We start from the raw sequence: 21,809 nt of genomic DNA on the forward strand, positions 1-21,809 counted from the left end.
ATAAATGAATCCCGTCTCAACTTCGCTTCACTTGTGTTTTTTTCTAATTTTACTGTCATTAGACCGATAATTTGATGCATATTTTGTATGCAACAGTTATTTTGACCACATATTGTGCTCTATTATGATTCAAATCATCGCGGGGAGTGCTCTAAGTGCTTCTATAAACTAAAATCAATAACAATCAGTGACCAACAAAGGTACGCTTGTGTTTGCTTTTGCTAAGCGTATAACCTGTGTTTGTGCTGGCGTCCGGTTGGCGTCCGTCATAGTTTGCGATATATTCACAATTGTGTCGTATTTCGTGTCATATTGTAGGCGTAGAAATGTGTTCTAGTGGGTTTGTGAGTCGTGCGTTATTAAGAGACGTTTGTTTTTAGTTACCAAGATGAATTATGAGGCGGAAAGAGCGATGAACCAGAAGCGATTGCGTATGGAGGGCGAGCCGGGCCACGGAGTCGTCCAGGGGAACGGTTTGCCGCTAAATTATATAGGTACGTGTCGTGCGTTGAGTGTGGTTGGGTTTTGGCGGCGGGAAAATACTGAGGTTGTTGTTTGTTGTAGATAATGGGCACCAGATACCGTACCAGCCTTACGCGGGAGCTTACAACACGCATTACCCGCCCCCGGATGCGTTTTCCCCGTACGGGCCGCCGCCCCCGGGGGGCTACGCGCCGCAAAACCTGTCGTATGCCCCCCCCGCGCACCAAAATTACCCTCATCATCAGAGTTTTCCGCCACAACAGCCTCCACAGGCTCAGTTGCATATGCAATCCCATATGGGTGAGTGTTTGTTGTTGTTTATATTATCTGACCAATGAAATGACCTAAACTTTAACTGGCACTGTTCCTCCAGCAGTTGCCTCCAGCTGAATAGTTTAAAGTGCCATTAATCTGTATACTTCTAACATAATAATATTCTTATTATACACAAAATCATAAATATTTTCAACTCATTGCTTTCATTTCTGATCATATTCAGTTTAAGCCATTCATACATGTGTATATCTTTAAAACTGGCCATAAATCTGTAATTTTTTAATTTTAACTCCTGTATTCACAAACAATGCTTAAGTAAAGCAGCAAATCGAACGCACAGTGTTGAATAGAACTTTTTGATTGGTTCGTGTGTCACTCTGTGCGTCCACGCGCACCGTGAGACCTCATAGTAATGTTTGTGAATACGGGTGTGCCCTAAAAATGTATTTTTACCATAACATTTGACGAATATACTTAATGATACAAGTTTTGTTCCATCTGTCAGTTAATCTTTTAGTGCAAGGCTACGGAGACGTGGGGGTGCACAAGCCAGCGTGGCCCCCGCAGCCTCACCTGTTGCCTCCGCTCGATGCTCAGAAGCCGTTGGACGTGAAACAGCTCAAACCGGAGATCAAACTCGAGCCGACCGACGCACAGAAACGACCCCATCCAGAAAATGAGATGATGGTAAATAGAACATTTGTGAGTGACTTTTCTGTATTTTAACATGATTTTGTTGCATGATATTAATTAAAAATAAATTCTATGTCTATTTTTCAATATAATAAATACTTGGAATTTTTTCTGTAAACTAACACAACTAAAATATGTAATCTTAGTATTTTAGTATAGCTGCTGAGTGCAAATAAGTGTTTAAAATTAAATTAGCTCTTTTTTCATATTCTACTATACTGTATTATTGTCTATGTACTAATTCTATAATTAATTTGTTTTAGGGAGGAGATCTGGATCAACCAAAAATAAAGATCAAGACAGACATATTTAAGCCAGATGATCTAGCACACAGACCGCTAATCGATAAACCTCTAGGTAAGCGAACTCCTTTAAATAATTAGCAATAAGTAATGCTAAATTTAAATTTGATCAACGTGGAAAGCATTGGGGGAGGCCTATGTTCAGCAGTGGACGTCCTATGGCTGAGATGATGATGATGAAATTTGAATTTTGACAATATGCCTGGCCTTTTTAATAAGTTCGATTCCTGCACTAAAAGTTAATGTTTATGGACATAATCTGTATTGGTATGAAAATCAAATCAAAATCAATCAAAACCTGTCAAGTTGTTGTTCTTAAATTCTGTTCTTTGTAAGTGAATTTCTAAGGCAATTATTATTGATTTACAGATGTTGCCCACAAGCCAATGGACCCACACAAACCAGCAGATTTACAGAGTAAAGGTAAATTATTATAAAATATACCATCGTTCGTTTCAGCCGAAAGACGTCCACTGCTGGACAAAGGCCTCCCCCAAGGATTTCCACGAAGACCGATTTTGCGCCGCTCGCATCCAGGCACATCCCGCGACCTTCACCAGATCGTCGGTCCACCTAGTGGGAGGCCTGCCCACGCTACGTCTTAAAATATACCATATTTAAAAGTTTTTCATTAGATATTATTATAGATCGCGCCATCCACAAAGACGCGCCCCACCAATATTTGGTCTCGGTCGCGCGGGGTGCGGGGAGTTTGCTCCGAGCAATCCGAGCGGCATTATTGTAGTGTGCGTGTGCACTCATGGATAATTTAGCGTGTACCGATAACACTCAGACATTAGCGGAAGAATGGTGGGGCGCGTCTTCGTAGATGGCGCTATCTATACCAAGTAAAGTTGTGGCCGAAACTAACTATGCAGTGTAAGAGTAGGCGCACACCGTTGATTTTTCGTCGGCCGATAGTTTAGTCGGGCAGTTGATCAGTATGGGCATGTATGGGAGTGCGCACACTACGCCGATTCGATTTGGCCGATTCTTCATACAATTTAAAATCGGGCACAACTATCGGCCAACCTAAAATCAACGGTGTGCGCCTACTCTAAATGTAAAGTATAAGTAAATTAGAAAATCTTAATGCTGGTTTTTGTTCCAGAAGATGGTCTTGCTGTAGGAGACAAACCCACAGATAAAGCAGGTATGCATAAATGTACACTATTATTTAATATTTCATGTCAAATATTATTATTAGCTCAAATGGTTTTAGTAATTTCTATCAAAACAAATGTGAAAATAAGTGCATCTAAAAATTCTGGCTTGTTACAGTCACAATTAAATAGAATCGCATGTTCCTTATGATATTGAAAGACATTCTGCCTCTTTAGTATTACAACAAAAAAAAAGCACAAAACTTTAATAATTTTTGAAATTAAAGCGCCTAAGTAACTGAATAAATAATTTTAATAAAGCATAGATTGAGGCTTTTACAATTTGAAACATTTTCATTACATAAAGTCGAAAACCGATAAATTTGTTCAACATTTGTATCCTATGATATACAGAATAGAGGATTATATTGAATTTTTTGTGCCCCAACAGAGTCGTGTAAGGCGGAAGGAACTAAAGATGGCGGTGGTGACGTCCAACGTCCGTCCGACGCGAGCGCAGCCTCCGCTGACAAGTCGTAAGTTTTCGTTCGTTTCAGCCGAAAGACGTCCACTGCTGGACAAAGGCCTCCCCCAAGGATTTCCACAAGGACCGGTCCTGCGCCGCTCGCATCCAGGCACCTTCACCTTCACCAGATCGTCGGTCCACCTAGTGGGAGGCCTGCCCACGCTACGTCTTCCGGCTCGTGGTCGCCACTCAAGAACTTTCCTGCCCCAGCGGCCATCAGCTCTTCGAGCTATGTGCTCCGCCCACTGCCACTTGATTTTAGCGATTCTGCGGGCTATGTCAGTCACTCTGGTTCTCCTACGGATCTCCTCATTTCTGATTCGATCACGCAGGGAAACTCCGAGCATAGCACGCTCCATCGCTCTTTGGGTGACCTTGAGCCTTCTTATGAGGCCCATAGTAAGTTTTCAATACTTTATTGTTAAGATAGTTTTTTTTTTTCGTTGAGCAGCTTCTATTCTGGTTCTATGAAATCTCGGTATCACTGCGACCGATACCGATCTGTTGTGATCGCCGCTATTTTCCATACAGTTCGCCTCCGAGTCCTGCATCCATTAGGTAGTGCAGTATTTTTTGAGGGGCGTTATGTTTTACATCTTGTGGGCTTAGGATGTGTTTGCTCAGGTGTAAGCTCCACTAAATACATTTTTTTAAGTAAGCTAAGTTGATCTTAATAAATTCTTAAGTTACTGACTTCTGAGAAGTTGCTTCCTCATCAGCCAGATAGTTTTGACGGTTTCCAAAGCCACGACGACCCAAAATTCATGATGCACCAACTTCTTCTTTTTGGTTGATGGCGATGAACTTGCGTTTTTTCGTCTCTGAGGGCACACTGTTCCGCCAATGTCACGTGCACAGCTTTTACACAGTGGTTTTATTCTTACCTATATTGAGAGCATATGCTGACCAACTTTTAGCATTTATAAAGTAACGTAGGTCTGGCGTCCACTAGCTCTTAGAGTGTTAGAATAGAATATACCACCAAAGCTCCCGCTGAAAATCAGTTTCAAGACAAGCCCTGGCGGTCTTGATGTACGCTGAGCGGGTGCCTTTTTGTCAGAGGGGTACAAGCAGTTAATTGTCCACTTGTATATTTCTCTCTGTTTGTATCTATGTCTAGCCTGCTTGTACACCTTTCTTGCAAATAAAAGTTTTCTATTCTATTCCATTCACCGTTCACGATTTTCGACCCTATCTTCAAGCAGTGCTGTTCTAACTTGGTTCTTATGTGCAGGGAGGAAGATCGGAAACCGTTCAGCAGTCCGGAAGGTGCCAAGATGGCGTCTACTCCTGGGAAGACGCCGACGTCGAGTATGGAGGTCAGTTGAATCCAGTAAACCTTTATACGGCGGTAGCGGTGTGGTTGCTAACATATTATGAACCTTAACTCTATTGCTTGAAGTCGAAACTAATAAAAAATCGTTGCTAACTGCTCTTGTGATGAAATATGTCTTGGTTTATAAGATTTTTATTCATCTGTCATCCACTTTACGCTCTAAAGAAGTTGTTGTTACTATGTATACAGGGTGTTAGGTAAATGGGTATATGAGCCAACACTAGCCCATTTTAACATATTATGCATATAAATGGTATGGTGAAGTCAGAAATTTGATATCATAATTTTATTTTTTAAAATTTTCATACAAAATAAAATTTATAAAAATAGAATTTTCTGACTTCACCATAGGGTTTGTGGGTCTCCTGCAATCACTGAGTCATAGACCTTTTTGTCTCTTATGATTTTTTGTATCTGTGAAAAACTGTAAATGAAACCTGTTTTGAGACAAATAAATACTTTCTATTCTATTCTATTCTATACCATTTATATGCACATGTTAACATGGGCACCCTGCAGAAAAAAACTCCTATTTTTTTCATATAGTGATTAATTTTATTAGTCAGTTTAATTTTTCTTCATAACTTGAGACTTAATTATCCACCATAAGTTGCAATGAAGGGTGACAAAAAACTTCACCATCATTGCTTTAAGAACGAATTAAAAATATAGATATTCTTTCAATTTATCATATTGTTATGGTATTAATTTAAGTACGTCAAAAAATGGTTATGGGTACCAGTTGTCTATGCCAATAAAGTAAAATTTAAAATATCACAAAATTTAAGCGTAACAAATCAAGACACCTGACTAAATCATAAAAGTAGACACTAATTGTCATATTTTAAGCTCTATAAAAATTCATATATGGTTTATTTTCCTTTAATAACGGCCACTACGCCGCAGTTGTAATTTTTTACACAGTTTTTATTTTTTTCGGCAGTTTGACACAATGTGTCGATGTTAAATACTTCAATGTCATATTTTACTAATACTTGCTTGCATACTAATTTCATTGATTCATTGGCTTTACAATTTATATCAATCTACATCTAAAAACTCTCAGCAGATAGTCTGCTGAGGGTTGCGCCATCTTACTTAAGCTATAACAAATGAAGGGGAGAGTGGACAAAGGTGTTATCTGACAAAACTGAAGAATCGACTTTTTTGCATGAACATAGGTTTTAAGTGATGATAAAATCGACTAATAAGCTCAAAACACGCAATTTTGTTACGTGTCAAACCTTAACAAAGGTGTTATCTGACAAGCCTTCATACATTTCAGGATTCAAATGTGGTATGAGCAGATTTACATTTTCAAACACTCATAACTCATTTTGTTAGTTAAGACCTTTGTCCACTCACCCCTTCAAATGTCAAAAGTCGGTCAAAAGCACCGGTTATAGTTACGGTTATTAAAGTGGTGCAACTTATCTTTTATGTTGCACCATCTTACTTAAGCTATAACAAACGTCAAAAGTCTGTCAAACTCCATACAAAAGCACCGGTTATAGTTACGGTTAGTCGTGCAATTTAGGCTAAGTCTTATCTTTTACGCATCTCATCATCAACCAGTAACCCGTCACCCGCCCACCATCAACGCTTAGTTAGTAGCGGCTGATATTGTCACGCCCGCAGCCAAAGAAGCGCGGCCGGCCGAAGGGGTCGACCAACAAGCCGAAGCCGGCCGGCGCGCCCAAGCTGTCTCCGTCCGTGCTCGGCGCCGCGGCGCTTAAGGGCTACTCATTTAATAGTTCATTCCATAGTCATTTTAATTTTCTACATAAAAGAAAGTCTCGACAAACTACATTAGGCCTGGGTTGCACTATCTTACTAAAGCCCGGTCCGTGAGCACGTAGAATTTTGTCCAATGACCCCAAGCTACCCATCCTTATCGCTCGCGCGTAATTATTTTGCTATCGCGACTGTGCGACGGGCGCCCGCAGTGAGTGTGCGAGCGCGACAGCAACATAATTATGCGCGAGCGATAAGGATGGGTAGCTTGGGGTCATTGGACAAAATTCTACGTGCTCGCAGATCAGACTATAAAACTACACTACAACAAACGTCAAAAGTCTCTCAAAACTCCATACAAAAGCACAGGTTATAGTTACGGTTAAAGTCTTGCAACTGAGGCTGTCTTATCTGTTATGCATCTCACTCATCAACCAGTAACCCTTCACGCGCCCACCATCAACGCTTAGTTAGTAGCGGCTGATATTTTCACGCCCGCAGCCAAAGAAGCGCGGCCGGCCGAAGGGGTCGACCAACAAGCCGAAGCCGGCCGGCGCCGCGCCCAAGCTGGCTCCGTCCGTGCCCGGCGCCGCGGCGCTTAAGGGCTACTCATTTAATAGTTCATTCCATAGTCATTTTCATTTTCTACATAAAAGAAAGTCTCGACAAACTACATTAGGCCTGGGTTGCACTATCTTACTAAAGCCCGGTCTGTGAGCACGTAGAATATTGTCCAATGACCCCAAGCTATCCTTCGCTCGCGCGTAATTATTTTGCTATCGCGACTGTGCGACGGGCGCCCGCAGTGAGTGTGCGAGCACATTGGACAAAATTCTACGTGCTCGCAGATCAGACTATAAAACTACAACAAACGTCAAAAGTCTCTCAAAACTCCATACAAAAGCACCGGTTATAGTTACAGTTACGATTAAAGTGGTGCAAGGCTAAGTCTTATAAGCATCTCATCATCAACCAGTAACCCGTCACTCGCCCACCATCAACGCTTAGTTAGTAGCGGCTGATATTGTCACGCCCGCAGCCAAAGAAGCGCGGCCGGCCGAAGGGGTCCACCAACAAGCCGAAGCCGGCCGGCGCCGCGCCAAAGCTGGCTCCGTCCGTGCCCGGCGCCGCTTCTCTTCGGGGAGCCGCGCCTCGGCCGGCGCCGCCCGCCGTCCGGCCAAGAGCGACCGGATACCAGTACGCTATCAGGCCGTTCAGGAAAGACTTCTCCGGGATACAGTTTAGAAGGTAACCTCTTTTGTTTTATTGTCTAGGATGTATTGAATAAAGATGTCACGGCGCTTGTCAGATGTATGAGCAGTGAGGCGTCTAAAATGGCTCAATCGGACCGATATAACGTGCTCTCCGAAGCACGCTACCATGATTATTTCGGAAAATATCAGGTTGATTCAAATCTGCAATTATAAGAACAAAGTAAATCACGAATTTTAGTAAATTTTCGAATACCTAAGTTCTCGTAAATAAGAAACCCTGTCTTTGTCAAAGGCTGGGTTTATGTGACCTTTCCTATATCGGATAATATTAATATAATTCTCAGTAATTAATATTAATTCAGACCTATATAGTATTAGACCGATGCCATCGTCCGCAACGTATGCCACGAAATGTATCACACTAAGGCTGAGTAGCTTGCACCATCTTACTTTAACTTTGACAAACGTCATAAATCTGTCAAACTCCATACAAAAAACATTGGTTATCGATAAAGATACGGTCAAAGTTAGGTGGTGCAACACAGCCTTAGGACTGATTTTACCATCGTCGGATAACTTTAAACTGAAGAATAAGTTTGGCACATTGACAGTTTCAGTATGAGAAATATATCAAAATGACAAGTTTATTCTTGAGTTAACCGACGATGGTAAAATCAGCCCTTAGTACACTAACCAACTATTCCTTCCCCAGGCGATGGAGCGACGACTGTCTCGACTCGTCGCACATACCCAACGAGGTGTACTTCGGCGACGTTCCCGTCTCCATGGAGGTGCTGTTCAACTACTACGACGCCAACGCTGAAAGGGAGAAGCTGGCCACCCAAGCGGCTCAGATAGCGGCTCAGAAGGCCGCCGCGGCTAAACTGGCCGCTGCTAAACTACAAGCGAGGGGACTCATATCCAACGAGGTGGGTAATCTTAGAAGGCCAGAGCCTTACCCTAGCACTGATTCCACACTAGCGTTCTTTGATCGGCACCAGGTAGTATCGACTTGAAGCCTTAAGCGGCGCAGAAGACTGCTAGCACCGATCTTACTGCACCCTAGCGTTCTTTAGGAATCAGCAAGTTTTAGGTAGACTCCAAAATAAGTTGCTCAAGTGTGTACAAGGTCGCCGCTGCTTATGCAAGAGCGAAAGAAACTGGCCACCCTGGCCGAGAAGGCCGCCGCGGCTAAACTGGCCGCTGCTAAACTACAAGCCAGGGGACTTATATCCAACGAGGTGGGTAGACTTCTAGCCTCTCCCCAAACTAGCGCTCTTTGAACGACAGCTAGATATCGACTCGAAAACTTAGCGCCGGCTGACATCTAACGAAATGGGTGGGTACACTTATAGCCCCGCCCCCAAACAAGGGATCCCCGCTGCTAAACTGGCCGCTGCTAAACTACAAGCGAGGGGACTCATATCCAACGAGGTGGGTAGTCTTATAGTCTAGCAGTCTTTAAGCATCAGCAAGTTTTAGGTAGACTCGAAAAAAGTAGCAAAACATTAGTGTTCTTAGCGACGCCAACGCCGAGCGGGAGAAACTGGCAACCCAGGCTGTGCAATGTGCATATAGCAGCGCAGAAGGCCGCTGCTAAACTACAAGCAAGGGGGCTTATATCTAACGAGGTAAGTGCACATAATATTACCTGCCCCTTTCCCCTTGACTAGCGTTCTTTGAAGAACAGCAAGATATCGACTCGTAAACTCAAGCGGCACAGCTGCTTTGATGCCGCAGGCGAGAGGTCTGATATTCAACGAAATGGGTGGGTCCACTTATAGCCCCGCCCCTAAACAAGTGTCTTTAAGCGTCAGCAAGTCATAGAGCCGAAAATATAATGTAACATAGGTAGCTGCGTCTAATCTAGTCGCTGCTAAGTTGAAGGCGAGAAGACTCATATTCAACGAGGTTGGTATGTTTCAGCTGCGGGTCTACGACTTTTTCTAACCGGAGCAAACATTTTATTGTTGCGTTCCTTCTCACCGTTTGAGACAAAAAGGTCTACGCGCTAATGACTTTGATGTGTGTGTGTGGTTTCGTAAAATGTGTCTAAAAAACCAACTGGGCGTTTCAAATCTAATTAATCATCATAGAAATAACGTGTGCTTTATGCCAAAGCGCCCCTTTTTTACCATTTGGCGCCCCCCTTAAAAAGTGTAAAGTAAGAGCTATAAGAGTTTATGACTTGTTTTCTTTAAAAAAAAAGGGGGAAGAATCATGCCACAGCTGTTTAAGTATTTAATGTTTGTAGTAACTGATTTCTTTCTCTTGCAGGTCACCACGGTGGACTCATCATCGTCAGACGATACATCAGGATCTTCAGGAAGTGAATCGGAAGACAGTGATGACGTAAGTTTATTTACAGTAAAACCATTGACTTGTTCTTCAAAAATATATTTAGTGGGATTTGAACCAAGTAATTTTCAGGTGTCTGTCTCAATTACTTAAGGCGATTAGAGTCCTCAATGACCTTGGGCGTTTGACCTTCACGCCGCGAGCAACACCCGCGTACCCCGCACCAAAAACTCCGATTTGACACCGATCAAAAATACACGAGCATAGGTAGATACAGAATAGAAGCTCTTTCTTCATACATTACTGCCTATTATTTTAAACTTAAATTGATGAACCTTGATGTCGGTGTCATTTAACTCAGGCGTAGGTAAAGGTATTTAATAAAAATAACAAAATCCATGAACATTTTGTACGGGATAAAATTTTATTTTATTTTTCGTAAATTTTCTAATGCTTTTGTCGGTTCAGTCGTTCTCGAAAATTGAACAAACCCGACTTTATTACAAGCTTTTATTTAGCTTGCAATTTATGATGTATGTAGGTAATTACATAAATGTTTGTTCGGGTGGAATCTTGCAAGCTGAATTAGTTGCAAGCTGAATTAGTTAGACCAACTTCCTGACGACAACTAGGCTAGATGACAAAATTTCAATTATTTGTCCGCCAGACAGATAATTAGAAAATATTAGACTCATATTTTTTATTTTCTTTCATAATTAAATAATAACAGTGCTACATCGAGTTGAAATGGCGCGATACGCCACGCTTGAGTAGAATTTTTACTCAAATGTGACGTCACGCGACATTTCAACTCAATATAATACTGTAATTATTCGATTATGGAAAAAATTAAAAAATATGAGTCTAATATTTTCTAATTATCTGTCTGACGGACTAAATAGAATTTCGATTTCATTACCCAGTCATCATCCCTATTGGAACGCATTAGTACCTACCTAGTATTGTCTATGGCCTAAAAAAGCAAATGTTTCTGCTTTTGTCTATCACTTATGAAGAATAAACTGAAAATGTATTTGTCTTTTTATTAGAAATCCTTCATCAATTGATTGAGTTCAAATTTCGGATATACATGTAATTCGGGTGACAATGCAATATTGTGATGACATGGAGCTGATCTGATGGTAGAGCTGGAATGCCAGTGGCCCCATAGCAACTCCGGGAATAAACGATTCCATCGAGTTTAGGCTCGTTTGATTTGTATTTATTTATTATTATACCTAAATAATTTCATTACAATTTTCTAAAAATGCACAAAAACTTAAAAATCTTGAAAACGGTGATATTTTTACTGGGGTCAAAATTGGACGTTAGGGAGACCATGGCGAGGCCTATCGATGGTTGAAGGGTTATCCATTGTTTTTGGGACACCCTGTATAAGCAAGTACCTAATGTTATGTAAGTAGGTACGCTACTTTGAAAATCATGAGTCTTCAATTCTCTAAGGGAAACTGCAGGGTCTGATGATGGAGCTGGAATGTGGCCATAGGAATAGGCTAGTTTCTTTAAAAAAGACTTTTGGTCCGTCAATTTTACATTATCAAAAAATATTGGACACAGGATATTTTTATTTTTCAATTAAACAAGTAATTACGAAGATAATGATGCGATGAAATTCCGCGTGACGACACAAATCGCCACATTTTTAAGCATGCCTTGACGTCATGTGCCTCATCTTCTGAACTTTGGTGCGCTTCATCTCTTTAAATTTTCATAAGTTTAAAAAAGTGAAAAATACATTTAGAGTTTTTTTTTGGTAAGTTCACCGACGGTCTTATTCAAACTCTTGCTACTTTCTTGCTTTATCCACGAAACATCCCTATTCTTCGAAATTATTACGATCTACAAACGGAAAATCTCTGCTACTACGCCGCAGTAAATTCCCCATCATAAATAAAAAGATTTTTTTTAAAACAAGCTCTTTTATGCTAATAATTTTGGTTTCATGACATGCTCCTAAAATTCATCACCTTATAAGAGGATTTTAGTTTTTATCTGCGAAACTTTTTAATAATATAGGTACGTTTCATGGTTTGGTAATTTAGGGAAGTTTATTTGCACTTAACATGAAAAATATGGTATCAATGTACTGAGTACCTATGCACCTTCAGTGGCAACAACAAGGTCTACTGGGTACCTATAGTCTACTAAAGGCATGAAATAGATTAATTTCACTAAAAATTAAAACCAACTCCAAAACGAATCACCAAAAGGTAGGACACCGACACCGACTCCGAAAATGGCTAATTTTGTAATCAGTATCCAAATTTTTAATAAGCTCTATAGAACAATTCAATACCACTTTATCTTAATTTTTTTTAATGTGACAGGAGGCAAACGAGCAAACGGATCACCTGTTGGTAAATGATTACCGTCACCCATAGACACCCGCAGACCCAGGGGCGTTACAGGTGTTATTTTTAATTGTGGTATTTTCGCGAAGAAACATATTTAAAATCTAATTCTAATAAGTATGAAAAATATAAATTGTTTTCTTCACGTAAATCGATTAAGTTACAGATTCTGACTAGCTCCTAATTTGGATACTGATTGCAAAGGCCTAGTAAATAAATAACGTAATAATTTTTCTACTTGTATTTATCTAGTGCAGTTGTTTTGGAGTCAATTATAGTTTTTTTACACTAATAGATTCTATTCAGGTAGAAAATAGCGTCTGAGCGCGTCATAATTCAATTGTATTGTCTGACTGCACGTACTCTATGAACAATTCTGACATAAAATCTATTGTCGAACAAAAGCTGGGTTGCACCATCTTACTTCAACTTTGACAAGCGTCAAAAGTCTGTCTAACTCCATACAAAAAACACCGGTTATCGCCAAAGCTACGGTCAAAGTTAGGTCACGTCAGGTGGTGCAACTTAGCCAAAGAAAAAATTCATTTTGATCGCTAATGTCAGTTTGTAGCGAGTGACACAACCTCCCCGTCTGAAGGCCAGCGGCCGACTGCCGCCCGCACCCCGCGAAGGCCCCCTCAACAGCAAAACGTTCGGAATTTATCAAAAGTAAAATTTATGAATGAAAGTAATGTTCGATTGAAAAACGCAACGTGTCATTTAAAGATTAAAGAATTCCCAATCTATCCGTGCAAAAATCTTTTAAATTAACATGGCCGTATTGGAGGAGTAGGGAATTTAAGTAAAAAATCGATGTCCCGTATTTATTTTTTTAATCCAAAACAAAGAGACGTAGCGAAAATTCAAACGTCACAAATGTAGTCCTTGAACTGTTGTATAACATATATTTTTTTCAACTATTTCTGTCCAGCAGTAAAAGAGGAGTAGGCTTTACAAAATGCCCATTTAGCGCGGATTGAGGACACTAATCGCCTTAAACTAACAGACACAAGACTTTTCCCATCTCTTGTTCCCACCGGTGCAACACCTATATGTGGTCAGAATCTACAGTTTAACCACTAATAAACCCCACTAATGAATGTCAATTTGCTCCTTGCCAATCAGCCGTTCGTTCGTTCATTCGTTTCAGACAAATGACGTCCACTTCTGGACAAAGGCCTCCCCCAAGGTTTTCCACAAATAACGGTCCTGCGCTGCCCGCATCCAGACTCTTCCCGCGACCTTTACCAGATCGTTGGTCCACCTAGTAGAAGGCCTGCCCACGCTACGTCTTTCAGCCCGTGGTCGCCACTCGAGAACTTTCCTGTCCCAACGGCCATCGTCTCTACGAGCTATAATATGCCCCGCCCACTGCCACTTGATTTTAGCAATTCTGCGAGCTATGTCGGTTACTTTGACTCTCCTGCGGATCTCCTCATTTCTGCCGCCAATAAACCCCACTAGTAAATGTCAAGTTGCCATTTGCCAATCAGTCACTGGCACTTTAAAAAAAAGATTTTTTTTAATAGCTACAATCAGCCCAGCGGCTTTAATCAGATTTGATGTTGATTGATTATTCGACTTTTGGGGAGTGCACGTCCTGTGATGTGTCATCCCTGCTCTTTTTTTCCTGAGATGTTTTATATGGAAGCCAATCGCATATTTTTCAACCGAAACAGGCAGTGGTTGGTATTCAGGAGCTGTGTAGCCAGATGGTTGCTATGTCGTTCAAGGCGTTGCTTTTTAAAAAAAAGAATAGATATTTTTGTGGAATTGATTTCCAAAACTGGTTTTTGTGACACCGTCAATAGTTATCATTAATATTTGGAAATGCTATGTAACTTGTTTTAAATAATAATAAATAAATAATAATAATAAATAAATATCCTTGGACATTTTACACTGCGCTCCTAGTCCCAAACTAAGCAAAGCTTGTACTATGGGTACTAGACAACGGATATAAACATACTTAAATACTTTTTTTTGTAAATACTACTTAGTACTTATACATAGAAAACACCCAGTCCAATACAAACAAATATGTTCATGCACACAAATGTTTGTACTGTGCGGGAATCGAACCCGCTACCTCCGGAATAGTAGTCGATTTCGAACCACTACACCAAACGGCCGACATAAATAAATAAATGATAAAGTTTTAAAGTGACTCATAACACAGGATGGTTCTCAGGAGACGCCTCTAAAACGCGGCCCAGGCCGGCCGAAGGGCTCCAAGAACTCTGGGAGCCCTAAACCGGCGGGCACGCCGGGTTCGGTCGGCCGGCGCGGGCGCCCGCCGGTGCCGCCGGAACTCCGCCAGCCGGGCATCACTGACATGAAGAAGTTCTGCAAGGCCGCCGGAATACGCTTCGATTATAAGAAGCTGGTTGAAGGTAGGTGTCATTTGGAGTCGTATTTGTGTGGTATCATCATTTAAAAATTAAATAGAGTAGTGGATTTATTGAGTGGAGATCACGTTTCTGCAAACATTGAGTAGAACTTCTTTATAATTTATAAATTGAATGTCTTCTTATTTTCAACCTAAAAACTTCCACTGCCAGACAAAAGTCTCGATTTTCACAACGACAGGCCCTGTGCTGTCTGCATCCAGGCCCTTTCCGCTACTTTCACCACGTTATTAGGTAGACCTAATGAAAGGCCTAATTTGAAATTGATGTTTAAAGCACTCACGTTTCCGGTACGCACAGCTCACATTTCCTCTCCTCTCCGATTTGTTTTTAGCACATCTCTCGTCTCGTATCTTTTATCGCTTTGTTAGAAATAACCTGCTAGCTTCGCCAAATATCTATCATCTCCTAAGCTCTTCTCTCCGCTTTGGTACAAACCTGGCCTAACACATAATAGGCTAGTTTCCTAAAAAAATATTTTTAGTCCGTCATGTTTAATATCAAAAAATATTGGACACATATTTTTTTATTTGTCAATCTAACAAATAATTACATAGTTATGGTGCGTTGAAGTTCCGCACGACGTCACAACGTGCGGCACTTTTATGCAAGCATTGACGTCACGGGCCTCTTCTTATGAACTTTGGCGCGCTCTATCTCTTTAAATGTTCATTAGTTTGAAAAAGTGACAAATACGTGTAGAGTATTTTTTGATAAGTTAACTGACGGACTAATTAAAACTCTTGCTTTTTGACCCAGGAAACATCCCTATTAAATTAGCGATACTCCACTGAGTGTTGTAGTAGCTCGCCTAAAGTCTCACCTAACTTTCACTTCTCCCTTCCAGGCTGCACAAAGAACAAGGAACGAGTCCAGAAGATGATGGACCTCCTAACAGCCGCAGGGCTGGAGGGCAAGCCCACCATCGACAAGTGCCGCGCGCTCAAACAGGCCAAGCAGGACAAGAAGGAGCAGGAGAAACAGGCCAAGAAAGACGCCAAGACCACCAAGCACAAAGAGAAGGAAGGTTAGTAGATAGCATATAGATTCGGACGGCTTTTAAAGGCCTTCAATTCAATATAAGCAGGCCAAGGTCGACAGAAAGAGCAGGAGAAACAGGCCAAGCGCGACGCCAAGACCACCAAGCACAAAGAGAAGGAAGGTTAGTACTTGAACGTGGGTACGCAAATAGACATACGTAGGTTTTATGGATCTTCATCTCAGTAATAGCAGGCGAAGAGAGATGCCAAGACCACCAAGCACAAAGAGAAGGAAGGTTAGTGCGGGGAACAGTACTTGAACGCGGGTTTTAGGGGTTAGAACAAGTCCAGAAGATGATAGATACTGCTAAAAGGAGCAGTGACAGGGTTGGAGACAAACAGGTCAAACTAAACGCCAAGACCACCAAGCACAAAGAGAAGGAAGGTTAGTGAGAGAGAGTGCTTAAGCGTGGGTTTTAGGGATCCAAGATCCATCCCGAATGAATTTCATTCGAGAAAAGTAGGCCAAGAGAGATGTCAAGACCACCAAGCTCAAAGATCTTCTCGAGTGTGGTGAGACTTTCTCTGTGGATAAATATGCGTGGGATTTAAGGTTTAAAGCGAGTCCAGAAAATGATGTACCTTCTAACAATCTCAGGGTTGGAGAGAAGTAGGTTAAGTGGACGTCAAAACCACCAACCACAAAGAGAAGGAAGGTTAGTAGATAGCATATCGATTCGGACGGCTTTTAAAGGCCTTCAATTCAATATAAGCAGGCCAAGGTCGACAGAAAGAGCAGGAGAAACAGGCCAAGCGCGACGCCAAGACCACCAAGCACAAAGAGAAGGAAGGTTAGTACTTGAACGTGGGGTTTAGGGCTTAAAACGAACGCAAATAGAAATACGCCCGTATTCACAAACATTACTATGAGGTCTCACAGTGCGTGTGGACGCACAGGGTGACACACGAACTAATCACAGAGCTCTATTCAACGCTGTGCGTTCAATTTTCTGCTTCACTTAAGCAAGCATCGTTTGTGAATATGGGTGATAGAATACGTAGGTTTTATGGATCTTCATCTCAATAATAGCAGGCGAAGAGAGATGCCAAGACCACCAAGTACAAAGAGAAGGAAGGTTAGTACTTGAAAGTGGGTACGCAAATAGACATTACGTAGGTTTTATGGATCTTCATCTCAATAATAGCAGGCGAAGAGAGATGCCAAGACCACCAAGCACAAAGAGAAGGAAGGTTAGTAGATAGCATATCGATTCGGACGGCTTTTAAAGGTCTTCAATTCAATATAAGCAGGGCAAGGTCGACAGAAAGAGCAGGAGAAACTGGCCAAGCTGGATGCCAAGACCACCAAGCACAAAGAGAAGGAAGGTTAGTGGGGGACAATAGATATACGTGGGTTTTTAGGGCTTAGAAACAATCCGGAATATGAATGACCTTCTAGCAGCGACAGGGCTGAGGAAAGAAGAGTGGGGAGCTCATAGGTTTAATTATTTTTTAGGGTTCTTCAATAAAAATAAAATAAGACTATTCATTCATATTACCAATGGGGATGATACCAATGCACAGTCTTTTATTTTGCCTTAGAAGCGGACATCCATGTTTTATTAATTCAATCGTTAGATATTGCTATTATGTATAAAATTGATAAAGGAACTAGAGCCTGGTCCGTGAGCACGTAGAATCCCGTCCAATGACCCCAAGCTACCCATCCTTATCGCTCACGCGTAATTATATTGCTGTCGCGACTGTGCGACGCGCGCCCGCAGTGAGTGTGCGAGCGCGACAGCAACATAATTACGTGCGAGCGACAAGGATGGGCAGCTTGGGGTCATTGGACGGGATTCTACGTGCTCACGGACCAGGCTTTAGTAGTTGTATTTGCTTAGTTTCGAAGAAATATTAGATTTTGTGATTTTATAAAAAAAGCATGAGAAGTCTATGGGATAGGCAAGTAATATTTTAAGGTATTATAGATAATTATATCATGCATCAATATAAAGTACCCACCCCAAGATAGATGATACCCCTTCCCACCATTTGAGTCTCAGTAAAGTTGTGGTGCTTTACTGAGGTCTCTTATGGACAACTTGAGAGAACCAGAAGAATCACGATGCACTGCTCTGAAGTGCTCTGCTTTACTTGCCCACACTCATGCACGTTAACGAACACTTAATGGTTAATAATCCACCATTATTACACATCAATAGTCGCCCAAACCCGAATTTGAGGAAATAAAACAAAACCGCTAACATGACGCTTCAGATTCCCGCCAAGAAGTCCCAGCCCTTACTCGTCGGTCAGCTAACTAACACTGTCTCTTTCGTTCCGCAGCGGCCCTGGAAGGCGGCGAGAGCGCGGCATCGCGTCGCATGACGCGCGGCGCGACGGGCGTGAAGCCGCGCCAGCGCATCGTCATCTCCTCGGACGAGGAGGACGACACGCCCGCCGCGCGCCGCACGCTCTCCAAGCTGCGCTCCAGCGTCAACGACTCCGACTCCGACTAGGTATGTGAGATATAGACTTTAAACTTGCCATAGCATAGCGAGGAACCAAACCAAAGACGGTGGGCGCACAGCAGTTTAGCAGCCGAAACGACTTGCCGTGAGTATATGTAACTCATATAAAAAATGTCGCGTTGGGACCCGTGTTTCTCTATTTTAGATATATCCCACCACCACCCATGGTTCTTCCTGCCTCACGGCGTACGAACCGAATCTCGGGAGAGCGCGCGGGTACTTGCTCTGGGCTCCTTTCCCCGGGCGCTTTGCTTGACTCTCTACAAATTTATCTGATCCATGTCCCTTCTCAGTCATTCTCCCCCTTCTGGGGCTTGCCACCACAGATACGGTACTTCGCGTCGGACTGCTATCGTTGATAAATGTCATCACTTCTTCTCGTAACTTCGCCTGATCGTGTGCCAACTCGCGCAGCGCGGTCCAGTTACTGCGACTACTCGTGAGGTCCTGGTGATAAACAGGTCCTTGCTCGGCTCTCCGTATCGCATCCAGCATCTTCTGTCGAGCTTCGTCATAGAGGTTACATTCCCAAAGTGTGTGATCGCGGCTCTCTTCGACTTCCTCGCCGCATGGGCGTAGTGCAGACTCGCACAGCGTCATCCTGTGTAGGCTCCGAGTAGGTATGTGGGATATAAGACTCTAAACTGCAGGCGACGGGCGTGAAGCCGCGCCAGCGCATCGTCATCTCCTCGGACGAGGAGGACGACACGCCCGCCGCGCGCCGCACGCTCTCCAAGCTGCGCTCCAGCGTCAACGACTCCGACTCCGACTAGGTGTGTGGGATATAAGACTTTAAACTTCCTATTAGTTCCCATAGCATAGCGAGGAACCAAAGCCAAACCAAAGACGGTAGGCGGGAGTTTGCCCGGTAGGCGGGAGTTTGCCGCGCGCCGCACGCTCTCCAAGCTGCGCTCCAGCGTCAACGACTCCGACTCCGACTAGGTGTGTGGGATATAAGAGGGCGTCCATTAATTAAGTGAGACGTTTAGGGGAGGGAGGGGGTCAAGAAAAACCTCACTAAATCTCACGTAGGGGAAAGGGGGGGGTCTCGATAAATATCACGTAATTTTTTTCAGCTAGAAAAAGGGTCAAATTTCGAGAAAATGTCCTCCCATGCCCGGCAGCCATCAAAATTCGTTCGTCAACTTCAGTTCATAGGTTCAATAGCAATCGAAGTTGGAGCTAAACCGTCTAAACAGTAAAGAAATTAGAAGAAACAGTTTTTTTTATATGAAATCCTAATCGAAGCTAACCCTTACATTGGAAATATGTATTTTAAAAAATCTCACGTGAGATTGTGGGGAGGGGGAGGGGGTCTGGTAAAATCTCACCAAGGGGGGCGGGGGGGTTAAAAATTTGCCAAAATTGTCTCACGTAATTAATGGACGCCCCCTAAGACTAAACTTCCCATAGCATAGCGAGGAAGACGGTGGGTGGGAGTTTGCCCGCGCGCCGCACGCTCTCCAAGCTGCGTTCTAGCGTCAACGACTCCGACTCCGACTAGGTATGTGGGATATGAGACTTTAAACTTCAGGCTGGACAAGACAATATTTCTCCGGACAGGCCGGACAAGACAATATTCCTCCGGACAGGCCGGACAAGACAATATTTGGCCGGACAAGCTACTAAAAAGCCAAACATGTCCGGCTAAAGCCGGACGCCTGGCAACCCTAGGTGAGCGGGAGTTTGGTTTAACATGCCGTGAGTACATATGTAACTCATATAAAAAATGTCGCGTTGGGACCCGTGTTTCTCTATTTTAGATATGTACTGGCGGGAGGCAGTGGTTGTAAGGCACCGCTCCCGTGCCCGGGATATGCGGTCAGGAAGGGAACTAACTCCCTAGTGAGCCTAGAGTCCCTATTCCCTAAGACACTAAGTCCCTAGAGTCCTAGCCCTGCCTAACAATAAATACTTAGACATAATAAGGTGTGCTAGGAAGGAAGCTGTGCCCAGGTCGCCCAGGGCAGCAGCGTTAACGGCAGGTAGGCGGCGGGGACCCGCTGCCAGCCCGGCAGACTCACCGGACTGATCATAGCGACGGCTAAGGGTGTCTTGGCCGCAGCGGGGGGAAATGAGACACAACGACGGACGGCTGATATCAACCGTCCGTCGTTGTGTCTCATTTCCCCCCCGCTGCGGCCAAGACACCCTTAGCCGTCGCTATGATCAGTCCGGTGAGTCTGCCGGGCTGGCAGCGGGTCCCCGCCGCCTACCTGCCGTCCTAACGCTGCTGCCCTGGGCGACCTGGGAGCAGCTTCCTTCCTAGCACACCTTATTATGTCTAAGTATTTATTGTTAGGCAGGGCTAGGACTCTAGGGACTTAGTGTCTTAGGGAATAGGGACTCTAGGCTCACTAGGGAGTTAGTTCCCTTCCTGACCGCATATCCCGGGCACGGGAGCGGTGCCTTACAACCACTGCCTCCCGCCAGTACATATCTAAAATAGAGAAACACGGGTCCCAACGCGACATTTTTTATATGAGTTACATATGTACTCACGGCATGTTAAACCAAACTCCCGCTCACCTAGGGTTGCCAGGCGTCCGGCTTTAGCCGGACATGTTTGGCTTTTTAGTAGCTTGTCCGGCCAAATATTGTCTTGTCCGGCCTGTCCGGAGGAATATTGTCTTGTCCGGCCTGTCCGGAGAAATATTGTCTTGTCCAGCCTGAAGTTTAAAGTCTCATATCCCACATACCTAGTCGGAGTCGGAGTCGTTGACGCTAGAACGCAGCTTGGAGAGCGTGCGGCGCGCGGGCAAACTCCCACCCACCGTCTTCCTCGCTATGCTATGGGAAGTTTAGTCTTAGGGGGCGTCCATTAATTACGTGAGACAATTTTGGCAAATTTTTAACCCCCCCGCCCCCCTTGGTGAGATTTTACCAGACCCCCTCCCCCTCCCCACAATCTCACGTGAGATTTTTTAAAATACATATTTCCAATGTAAGGGTTAGCTTCGATTAGGATTTCATATAAAAAAAACTGTTTCTTCTAATTTCTTTACTGTTTAGACGGTTTAGCTCCAACTTCGATTGCTATTGAACCTATGAACTGAAGTTGACGAACGAATTTTGATGGCTGCCGGGCATGGGAGGACATTTTCTCGAAATTTGACCCTTTTTCTAGCTGAAAAAAATTACGTGATATTTATCGAGACCCCCCCCTTTCCCCTACGTGAGATTTAGTGAGGTTTTTCTTGACCCCCTCCCTCCCCTAAACGTCTCACTTAATTAATGGACGCCCTCTTATATCCCACATACCTAGTCGGAGTCGGAGTCGTTGACGCTGGAGCGCAGCTTGGAGAGCGTGCGGCGCGCGGCAAACTCCCGCCTACCGGGCAAACTCCCGCCTACCGTCTTTGGTTTGGCTTTGGTTCCTCGCTATGCTATGGGAACTAATAGGAAGTTTAAAGTCTAACATCTGCCGATCTATGTTTTTCTTAAAATAAATGGGTAAAATGTTTTGGCTAACATGGCATCCCTAAATTCACTCACACAATAGACAAACGCCAAAATTTTGCGTCACAGTTTTGTTGTAGCGCGAGTTCCG

The 21,809-nt window shown here is 43.2% G+C and overlaps 1 protein-coding gene across 1 annotated transcript; it reads left to right on the forward strand.

Moving 5' to 3' along the window:
* On the forward strand, positions 1 to 18,247 carry LOC114358648 (HIRA-interacting protein 3). The gene is made up of 15 exons (XM_028312669.1): positions 1 to 200; positions 381 to 494; positions 565 to 783; positions 1,277 to 1,446; positions 1,716 to 1,809; positions 2,124 to 2,177; positions 2,866 to 2,907; positions 3,309 to 3,393; positions 4,618 to 4,702; positions 7,493 to 7,701; positions 8,380 to 8,596; positions 9,945 to 10,019; positions 14,529 to 14,730; positions 15,593 to 15,772; positions 18,075 to 18,247. Exons 2-15 carry the CDS (start codon positions 389 to 391, stop codon positions 18,245 to 18,247), a joined length of 1,911 nt encoding a protein of 636 aa, XP_028168470.1. The 5' UTR covers positions 1 to 200; positions 381 to 388.
* The last annotated feature ends 3,562 nt before the right edge of the window (positions 18,248 to 21,809 follow it).

The sequence above is a fragment of the Ostrinia furnacalis genome, unplaced genomic scaffold (assembly GCF_004193835.3).
Source record: "Ostrinia furnacalis isolate ACB-3 unplaced genomic scaffold, ASM419383v2 OfSCF0292, whole genome shotgun sequence".
Classification (NCBI taxonomy): domain Eukaryota; kingdom Metazoa; phylum Arthropoda; class Insecta; order Lepidoptera; family Crambidae; genus Ostrinia; species Ostrinia furnacalis.